General features: G+C 35.9%; 1 protein-coding gene across 1 annotated transcript; it reads right to left on the reverse strand.

Annotated features, from left to right (window-relative positions):
- Positions 1-1,181: 1,181 nt before the first annotated feature.
- On the reverse strand, positions 1,182-5,953 carry LOC132115200 (transmembrane protein 26-like). Its single transcript, XM_059523595.1, has 4 exons — positions 5,743-5,953; positions 5,113-5,342; positions 3,378-3,522; positions 1,182-1,817 (listed from the first exon to the last, which is right to left on the reverse strand). Exons 2-4 carry the CDS (start codon positions 5,304-5,306, stop codon positions 1,182-1,184), a joined length of 975 nt encoding a protein of 324 aa, XP_059379578.1. The 5' UTR covers positions 5,307-5,342; positions 5,743-5,953.
- Positions 5,954-10,679: the final 4,726 nt, after the last annotated feature.

Raw genomic sequence — 10,679 nt, forward strand, 5'->3', positions numbered from 1 at the left:
ACGATGCAGGTTTTATTGTGTTAGGTTGTTTTTAGGGGACTTTAATTGTTGCTGGTTTATTTTAACGGGGAGCTGAGTACAGAGAAAGAGACTGAGAGACAGCCACAGAGAGAAATAAAAAAAAAAACTCAACAAAAAGTCTGTTTTTGTCAAAAAAATAATAATTTTGTCACAGGCATTGTCAGCCATCACAGGAATTAAAGATTTTTGTGACAGAACAGTACTAATGACAGGGCTCACTTTGAGGTGTTTCCTTCTCTGTCGTTCTCCATTCATGTCTATCAGGTTTCTTTCTCTCTTTTAACTTGGCCAGCAATCTGACAGCTTGTCAAAACAAACAATAACCACAAAAGTACATGTGTGTTGTTATTCTTACTGATATCCTTATTAGCTGCCATTCTAATAAACCACTGCTTTCTGCTTTTAAACCCACGATTGACAGCAGCTGTGCATTCCAATCTCACAGATTTTGTAGCATGCTATTTTGGTCTTTATGACAGTACTTCAATGTCACCGTCAAAAAGATACAAGAGTCCTGAGCAAGAAGGAAGGCTTGAACTTTGAGTAATGAGACAGCCGTGGACAGATCCTTCACAAACATCAAGAAGCACTCAGGAACTGATTTGTTACCCACTGAGCTGATGTTAGATGCTAAAATGTCACAGGTTGCTGTGTGCAGAGGGTGTGTGTCTGGGTACAGTTGAAAAGGCGTCATGATCTCCAGAGTGATTTCTGAATTTCATCATATTGCTCAGCCCTTACATTGAGTTTGTTCACACTCCCATCTGCTGGCCTCAAGTGGTACAGCAACTGCTACATATTGTGCTCTTCATGCTGTCCATGCTAGCTGTGAGATTTTTTAAATAATACAATTTCAGAATCTAAGGCTTGGAATCTAATTTAGATGTTTATGATAAGATTTTGAGTAAGTTTAATCTTCCAAAACTGTTAAGCATACAAGACACTATTTTTTAATTGTGTCTACACAGACAGATTTAAAGATAGGTTCACCTTAAGATAGATAGATAGATAGATAGATAGATAGATAGATAGATAGATAGATAGATAGATAGATAGATAGATAGATAGATAGATAGATAGATAGATAGATAGATAGATAGATAGATAGATAGATAGATAGATAGATAGATAGATAGATAGATAGAGAGTCTGAATCTAATCTATTCTTGACAGCTGGATTCTATAGCCTCTTCATCAGTCCATTCCGTGTGTCCATGAGACAGGTCACATGACTCAGTTTTGCCCCCTGGATTGCTTTGCTCCAAGTGGACAACACAGATCCTGTAGACCTCCAGCAAAACAATGAGGATGTTCTTGCATGTGAAGAAGATCATCAGCTGGTTCAGAACATTTTCACGTATCATGAGGTACAGACGGTAAATCAGGAATGGTCCATCCTGCAGACCCACTGTTAGCAGAAGGCTCCAGACTTCGCTAGAGCAGCAGGACACGGTCCAGCCAGCTCGCCCAGGCTTTGCAGCCTCTGACTGATCTTCCTCTCGGACTCTGGGATGGCTGGTTTGGGTAAGAACAAGAGGAAACTGCATCAAGGCCCAGGAGAACAAACTTAGCCCAACAATGATCACAGCCTGCTTGGTTTTCACTTGTGGCTCTTTAAACGTGTCAAAGATGTCCAGGATATCAGCTCCAAGCCCCACATAAACCATGAGGAGCTGAGATAGCTGGTCACGTGACATGTCGCCCTTCGGCATCAGCCAGCGGCCCAGTACCAAAACGATCAACATGGTCTGCTCCAGAGCCTCCACCCAGTTCTCAGGATCAAGTTCCGCCAACCCCTGTCTCACACACACCACAAATAGGCTAATCACCATGGTAACAGACCAGACAGTGAGAGCACACAGCTAGACTGCGATAATTTAAATGGATGAATCAAAATTGTTGTTTAGATCATATTGTTATACCAGATTAAAAAGGTTCAAACAGTTTATAGGGAAAAATGATTGCTTTGACTCATTGGAGTGCCTCAACAAAGGATTCACTGGAAGATTAACTTAATGAAAGAGGACAACTGAGATGATATGGTTTCAAAAAAGCTTTTCAGTAAAGTCACTGATTAGCTATTACAGCGTATTCTTACAAAACACCCAGCTTTCCACCCACACAAAGTCACAACAACAACAAAAAAGACAATTATCACAGTCATCAATATTAAAAAATATTCTGATTAGTCAGGTACAGAGCTGTAAGAAAGTCTAAACCTGTAAAAACCTCAGACAGGATCAACAGCATTTTATGTAACTATATAAAAACACTGGAGCTTGGATATAAACTTACAAATACTTTGCATTTTCAAAATTACTTTAAGTGTTTCTAGCGTTTTTTTCTTAAGATTGTTCAATAGAAAAAAATACTTTAAGAACTAAACTATTTGTGGGAAAGTATTTAATCCATTTATTGGGTTCTTTTGAATATTAAGCATTGCAGCATTGATGTTAATGATGGATACATTTATTGTAAAGATTAACCAGTGTTTTAAGCAGAATGTGTTGTATTAGACAACTTTATTACTTGGCTATTATACAATCAAATATTAAAGCCTGTCATTTTATTCTTAAGACAAAAATTAAGATGAACTAAAGAAAATATTTGAGAACTTCATTCTTTATCAAAATTTTAAATCAAAGAAATTTCTTACATTTTTGTTTTTTAAAAAGATTATAATATGGTCCAATTATTTAAGTTATTGGACATTATTCAATATTTCTAGAGTCAAATTTTGTAATATAGACTTTCCTGCTCTTTCCTGAATCCTTCCCTACAGGTCCATTTTTCAATGCAAAAGTAGGCCTATGCCGTTTTATGTGAATGTGGGAGATTCCAGTTCATTAGCCGCTGTATAAAAATAACAAGAAGAATAACAAAGTGTCGAAAACGATAAAACTGTTTGCACTACAAACCAGTGTATTCATATTTAAAATAATACATTAAATATAATATCGTAAGACACACCAATTTGCAATATCAAGCACCAAAATTAGCTGTTTTCCGAAGACATATGACATTTACGAAGGGGCAGCCATTTCTTACGAGAAAAATAAGGTGGATAGGATAACCAGTATGTTCGTGCTGCTGTGATTATAAGTGTTTGTGCTTTTGTACAAGGCCCACGGGTCAAAGGTGAAACTGAACTCTTTACCACTGCTAATAATTTTTTTCCCAGAATTGCAGACACTGCAATCCAGAAAACTGCTTCCTGCTTTCTACGAATTAATCTATTTCCATCTGAGCATTTTATGTTTATTGTTTTCCCAAAAAGAGAGATCCTGAGTGATTTTGTTCAAAGCTGAGCTTATTTTTTCTGGTCAAGTCAGAGTTAATGATTGTTTTCCACCCACCATTGTTAGAGGCATCTGGGAGAAAAATTGCGGGTCAGAGTTTGTGCTCGAGTTGATAGGCAGATTGGACTGTAGGAGGTTCAGTTCCAGGAACCAGACCGAGGGAATCACAGTGCTCAGATATAGAAACACCATAGGTGAGAACCTGCAGAAGAGTGGATCATCACATTAATGGATGGATGGATGGATGGATGAGCACACCTATTCTTTACTTTTGACTTAGTAAAACCACCAAACAGTAGTATGTGTGTCAGATTCTTCTGACTGGGTGGTAAAGCTGGGTCCCACCACAGAGTCCGGTGCTGCAGGCACACCAGCCCAAAGCAGACTGCAAATTACTCCCATTAGCTATGCAAATCCCCACTGACACATGCAAGCCTCTCTAAAGAGCACAGAGACTTCAAAGTATAGTGTGCAGGAGAGAGATAGTATGCATAGAAAAGTAGTACGGCAGAGAAGGAGAGATAGAAAGGTTCAGATGGAGATCATGGTAAAGCGAAGAGGTTGATGAGAAAGACAGAGGTAAGAAGAAAGTCCTCAGAAGGTCGTCCGTCCATGTCAGTGGGAGGGTAGAGTCTCAATAATAAATTTCCTAGCATAGCAATCTCAGTGTACATGCATAAATTAACCAATAAACAGAATCAAGTCTGACTGAATGTGATGATGTGGTGCTCTGTGTGAATGCAAAGTTAGTTTTTTTTCTCAGTTCAGAGAAGGGGTTGTTATTATTATCACAAGTCCCCGCAAGACAGACTGAAGTGCTGAGCTTGAAGTAACGAGTGCAACTTCCCAGATTCTCATTAGTGCTTTAATTATTATTAAGGCACCCTGCTTCTGAGCCCTGTGTCTTTTTGTACTAGAACATTTGGAATAACTTAGTTAAGTTATTTTAAAAAGGCCATAACAGATTCTCTTTTTTCTGAGACTTTCATGACAGTTGGTAAAACTATTTTTGACAAACATCATGTCCTAGTGAAAAGAGTCCTTAATATAGTATTAATAGTATTAATATGATACCAAAAAAGGAAAAATCTGTCAGTTTACTCACCCACGTCATTCCAAATTCACATTATTTTTTTAGTTCTTTCGTAAAACATGATATTTCTATAATATATACTTTCTTTATCACAATTAAAAATGTTGCTTTTCTGCGGGTCAGAAACCTCAAAAATGTGTAATGACATTATATCATTATAAAAATGTATTTCCTCGCTTTTAATTTTCATGTTTAAACTACATGTTGCTATATTGTTCAAAAGTGTGGGGTCAGTAAACATTTTGTTTATTATTTGAAAAACAAATCATACTTTTACTCAATAGATATTCAGTGAAGTGATTAAAAGTGACAATATAATTTTACAAAAGATGTCTACTTAAAAAAATGCTGTTCATATAAACTTACTTTTCATTAAAAAATCCTGAAATATAAGTAAGCAGCAAAACTGTTTTCAACATTGAGAAAAATTATGTTTCTTGAGCGTCAAATAAGCATATTAGAATTATATTTTGTTTTAATTTTAATTTAATATATTACATATTATATTAGGATATATATACATAATTCTATTTCTATTTAAAATTCTATTTTATTATTTTCATACGGATTCAAACAAAATATTGCAACAAATTCATTTACAGCGCTATGCACCAATATTTGTGTGAAATTCTGCAATAATTTCAGTGACACCACTGTCATTATATTTATGTCTTTGATAGGACTATAGCATAACCTCACCATTTCCATTCAGCATTCTGTGTGTATTTGATAGTGATGGCCATCTCCACACCCAGCAGCGTCACACCCATCAGCAGCAGCCAATAGGAGGGCTCTCCAGTCACCTCCACTACACGCCACACTGTCAGGACGCCATGCACCGCAAACAGGAAGCGACTCAGAAGAGCCAATAAGATGTTCAGAACCCGGCACATTGTTCATTTAACGCAGTCTGAATCAGACAGACAGAACTGAAGGGCAAAGAAAAAAGTTCATATATGTGTATGTGTATATATATATATATATATATATATATATATATATATATATATGATGCATTTGTTCTTGTATATTCAGTAAATGGAATATTTAAAATACTAAACATGCATGTGTACCTAAAAACATACCTTATAGGAAAAGTTTGAATTATTTTCATTGATCAGTTAATCATTGGATAAAGTTAATAAAATAATGCAGAAATATGTGATCTTATTTAATAAATCAAAAAATAAAAGACATATATGATGATCTCATGGGAAAGATTTAAATTTGATAAGCAAATGCTTAATATTAAACAAGTACTCAACTAGACAACATACTTAACATTTCCTTAAATCTCAGTGCAACAGTATAAAATGATACCAGACTTACTTTCAGTGGGTTCAGCCAAAGGATCCAGATTCAGATACTCAAGTGACTGTTATAAAATATATTCCGCTTGTTTTCACAGATTACCAAAACAAAAGCTTCTACCATATCCACAACCCTCTGTCTACCCCTTAGTTGGAGACCGTCCTTTTTAACTGCAAACACAACTTATCCCCCCTGAGGTTTCAGCGACTGCTTCTGGATATGAATGGGTGTGTGTGTGTCTTGTATAGATAAAATGCAGTCTTTTGGGAAAAAGTAGGATGGAGTGTGTGTGCCTGAAAAAATTGTGTGTTTGTTAGCGCATTTGAGGTTATTGTGACTGAACATGTCACAGATAACACTTCCTGCTGCTGTATGATCACCCATTATGATGTCATCCTTAAGGGCCCCAAGAACAAAGTTATCTGCAATGAGGAGCCAGTCTTTCAGACGGCATTTTCAGACACATTTTACACATACACACCCTGATTCCACCATGCCACAGTAGTACCACCCAACATGGGCCGTGATAAGACACCCCCACAGAAAAACATAGGCAATGCAACCTTTACAGTGGACATGGGATCATATGCTATTAATAATAGGATTCAGAGTAGGTTCTTGTGATTTTTGTTACAGGTTTTTGGACATGACAAAAAAATGTAAACACATTAATCTACACTGTCACAAATCTCAGTTTTGTAATGTTTTGTAGGCTATACTGTTTAACTCATACTATGTACTTTCTTGGTCACAAAGTAAGTTACTGTAAGACATACTGTAGCAACAGACTTGTTTCATTCATGGAATTATCCACATTTTGAATGATTCAGTTGAGTAAATTATTCTGTGTCTCTCTCATTAGGACATTTACTTGTTTTGTCAATGAATGAATCCGAGTTTAACCATTTTTTTTAAGAATCAATTGAATGAATGGTTCAAATGACTCATAAACTTCACATTCTGGCGAAATGACGTGCAGAAATATTCACCGAAAAATCCCCACCAGTTTTGCACAGACTAATTCTCAGCTCTCTGATGAATAAACACATATTATCATAATGAAATTACATAATTATGAAATGTTACAAATCATATGAAATCTCTTACCAGAAGAAATAACAATTCCTGATCCCTGCACCAAAGAGGGAATAAATGTTGGATGAACAATATTAGTGTAAAATATTGTGACTGTTCTGCTGAATACCACAAAACATACTGTAGCTACTACCAGTATATTCCAATTCCTGTAGGCTATATTATTTTTAATGAATCACAAAAATGCAGCAGAACCAATGATCTACACTAGAAAACAAAAAATTCTCAAAGTGAATCAAATTCAAGTAAGCAAATTCTCTGTAGTGAATCAAAAAATACAGCATAGCCCGATTGCTGGGTGAATGATTCTTATGAGCTAGGTCTTTCTAGTGAATCGGAGCTGTCTCTGAATTAATTTGACTCAAGGTTATTATTTTTACATCATGTCCAACTCCAAATGCATCAAAAACGGTGCTGTGTGTTTCGCAAGTTGTGCTTGAGAGGCTCTTGACATAAATCAGAATTGGCACTTGCAGAGTGAATTAATTAAATATATAACACGTCTAGAATCCAATATCATATGTATTCAGCTGAATTCATACGAAGTGGAATAAATTACATTAACATTTCAGAGTTCTTCACATTATAATAGTGTCACTGACAGCTATGTGTAAGTGTATGTGGTGCCACCTGCAGGAATGATATGTCTATGACAGGACAGACTAACTCCATACCACACAATAAATCTCGAGCATGGCACATTAAATCAGCAGTGAACGTTTGTTTGGGGAGGACAGCTTGTCAGGGGGAAATTCAGGTGAAGACAAACTGTGTTTGTGGATGGATTAAGTGGCCATTTATTTTGCTCATTAAGAAATCCATCCCTAGGCCATCAACCTCACTACCCATTGCTATTTACGGACCCTCAGAGAGTGCTTCTGTCATTCTCTTTCTTGAAATCCTCAGCATTTTTGTGAGGGGAGTTGATGAGAAAATGCCTACACTTTCAGATGTCTCTCAGGGGAGAGCGGATATCTGTGAATGATAGAATAGGTTTTGATTAAATGGTCCATCAACAATCAGTTGCCTTTATAGTCCCCTAAGCAGAGGATGTCTGTGATGTAGGATGCTGTCAGTGTCTTTATATAGGCGATAAGGCATCAGACGTTAATATTCATGATTGTATGTATACACAGAACACCCAAAGAAACACAGCCAACAATGGTTAACAATTACATAGATTATGCCTTACAATATATTTTTTCAGTGCTTAACCCACCCTGACTTGACCAAAAAGTAACAGTAAAGACATTTATGTTACAAAAGCTTTCTATTCCAGTTCTTTTGAACTATCTATTCATCAAATACTGAAAAAAAATCATACTAACTGTTTTTGACATTGATAATAATAATAATATATGCTCCTTGAGCTGCAAATCAATATGTTAGAATGATTTTTGAAGGATCATATGACACTAGAGTAATGATTGTGAAGATTTAGCTTTGCCAATACAGGGATAAACATGCATTTAGAAATATATTACAATAGAAAACCGTTATTTTAAATGTAAAAAAATATATATAGTATTACTGTTTTTTTATGTATTTTGATTCAGACTTATTTTAAAAAACATTTTAAAATCTTTCAGATTTAAAAACATTTGAATGGTAATACAATTAAAACACATTTATACATACAGTGACCCCTACCATATATATATTTACTCCCAAGATAACATTTTTATAGTTGTATAAAAAAAAACTATCTGATAAAGTCTCACTATATATGACACTACACTATATTGGGCTTTTTGGGACACTGTATCTCAAGGGTTCAATACAGTTACAGGAATCAAACTCTATAATACCAGCTAATAATGCAATACCGACATTTTGCCACAGGGAAGCAGTCTCTAATCGAAGGAGACAGTTTGGGGAACACAGCATTTCTTGTACTATTTGAATTCCCATGAACAAAGGATTGAAAGCTCTTTCAATAATTGAACTGATTTTCCTCTCTTGATCCTTTAATGGGCTGGATTGATGCCAGCAATCTGAATGGAGCAGATGCCAGCTGGGATTCATCCACCCACTTCATATAGTGATCAGCACTAATGAGGAAGACGAGGAGGATCATTTTAAATATTACGTGGGGCCACTGGTATTTTACTGATAATCTGATTCTACATTCAAAGAAAAAAAGTCAACAAATATAATGTAAATTGGGTACTTTAGATGAATTCATGTGATCCTATCTGCTTGTATAATGAAATTTAATGATCACTTCCAGGAGCCTTCCTTTATTGAAAACTGTCCATTATGTTCTTCTATTCTCCTCTACCCACAACAAGCAAACAGAGTTGTGTGACAGTAATTCAGACAAAACGATGAGGGGAGACTTATCCTTGATGCCTGTCTACACAGAACTGAATGTGTTTAATTAACAAAATACATCACCGTTTTTTTCAGAATCTCTACTGTTGTCAGATGGCTCTGTAAATGAGGAACAGATGTGAGGAACAAAAAGAACTAAGGTAATTCTTCCTTAGAAAAGAGACTATGTGCAGAGAACAGTTGGGAAATGATCCCACACAGTGGATTAATGTTAAATCCAAAGGCATGTTTGTTGTTAAACACCAGATTTTTGCACTATTTCATATAAATGGGAACAGGAATGTCTTTTAATACCTCAGATAATATTAGTCTTTAAAATAAGATGGATTTACTGGTGATGTTACTGATATAATTCCAAACCACCGCAACGTTGCCAGTGTTAAGGGATTTAAATATAAAAATATTAATTAAAAAAAATGTACCTTTAATATTTCCATTAGGGATTATGCTGCATTCAGGCCAATGTGATTACACACGTGACGTTCTTCTTGGAGCTGTTCTTCACACCCTTGGACTTGGAATTATTACAATATCTAAATATGAGGTGGTCAGGTGGTACAAGTTGTAACTCTCAGTTCACAAGGTGTAATTAGAGTTCTATGAGAACATGAATGGCATGAACACACCTTAAATCCGCATTTTAGAACAAATCGGCTGAGTAAATGATTCAGTGGCTCACTCATTAAAGCAACCGTTACTTGTGTCGTTCATGAATTCATGAAATGAATCTGTGTTTGTAAATGAATCAGTTGAATGAATGATTCAGATGACTCACTCATAAAAACAGTCACATGTTGCCAACTTCTGGCAAAATTATAAAACCTCCAGAAAGTTTCACTGAAATCCCCCAATCACTAGTGCAGAGACACACTGCATATCAACACTCTGATGTGTGTGTGTCACATATATAGAGAGAAACAAGAATTAGGAAATATTATAACATTGTTTAATATTAAAAAGCACAGTTGCATAATACTGCATGCTCTTAAGTTGTGTTCATGTCAATGAGCCTCAGTGAGCAGGGGTAGTTGGGAGCTCTCAGGAGCTTGCAGAGGATTGGACAACTCAGAGACCATTGAACAGATCTGCGGTTTCTGCCCCATTTCTTTCTTCTGATTATCTAGCTCACTCTCTCTCCTTTTCAGTCTCATCTGTGAGGTCCGTTTCTTCACTTCTGGTGCCTGCGAACAGAAAGAAATAGGGCTGTCAAATGCTTATTACATATTTCAATAAAATTAATTATGCATGGCTTATAATTTTTTAATGAATATTTGCTAAGAAAAGCCCCCAAATGAAGATAATTCAAATGCATAACATTATTGTGGCAGGCGAAAGTATTAAAAAGATGCATTCTTGTATTCTGTCTGTGCTATTTTTTAATAGGTCTAGCATCAAACGAGCAGGAACAGATTCAAGATCCATTTATAGCAGTGAGATTATGAGCTCAGGAAAGAACAAATTTGGTGGTGCTGCTGAAAAAATCTATTAATTGCACAGTGTGGAGTGTCTCTGTAAAACCCCATGCA

Source organism: Carassius carassius, chromosome 34, assembly GCF_963082965.1.
Source record: "Carassius carassius chromosome 34, fCarCar2.1, whole genome shotgun sequence".
NCBI lineage: Eukaryota > Metazoa > Chordata > Actinopteri > Cypriniformes > Cyprinidae > Carassius > Carassius carassius.

What these genes read in the sequence shown, in the direction of transcription:
- LOC132115200 (XM_059523595.1), bottom strand. Translation starts at nt 5,306, where the DNA reads ATGTGCCGGGTTCTGAACATCTTATTGGCTCTTCTGAGTCGCTTCCTG. An exon ending in CAGAATGCTGAATGGAAATG is followed by an intron (nt 3,523 to 5,112) that starts GTGAGGTTATGC and finishes ACTCTTCTGCAG; the next exon opens with GTTCTCACCTATGGTGTTTC. An exon ending in CCCAGATGCCTCTAACAATG is followed by an intron (nt 1,818 to 3,377) that starts GTGGGTGGAAAA and finishes TGTGTGAGACAG; the next exon opens with GGGTTGGCGGAACTTGATCC.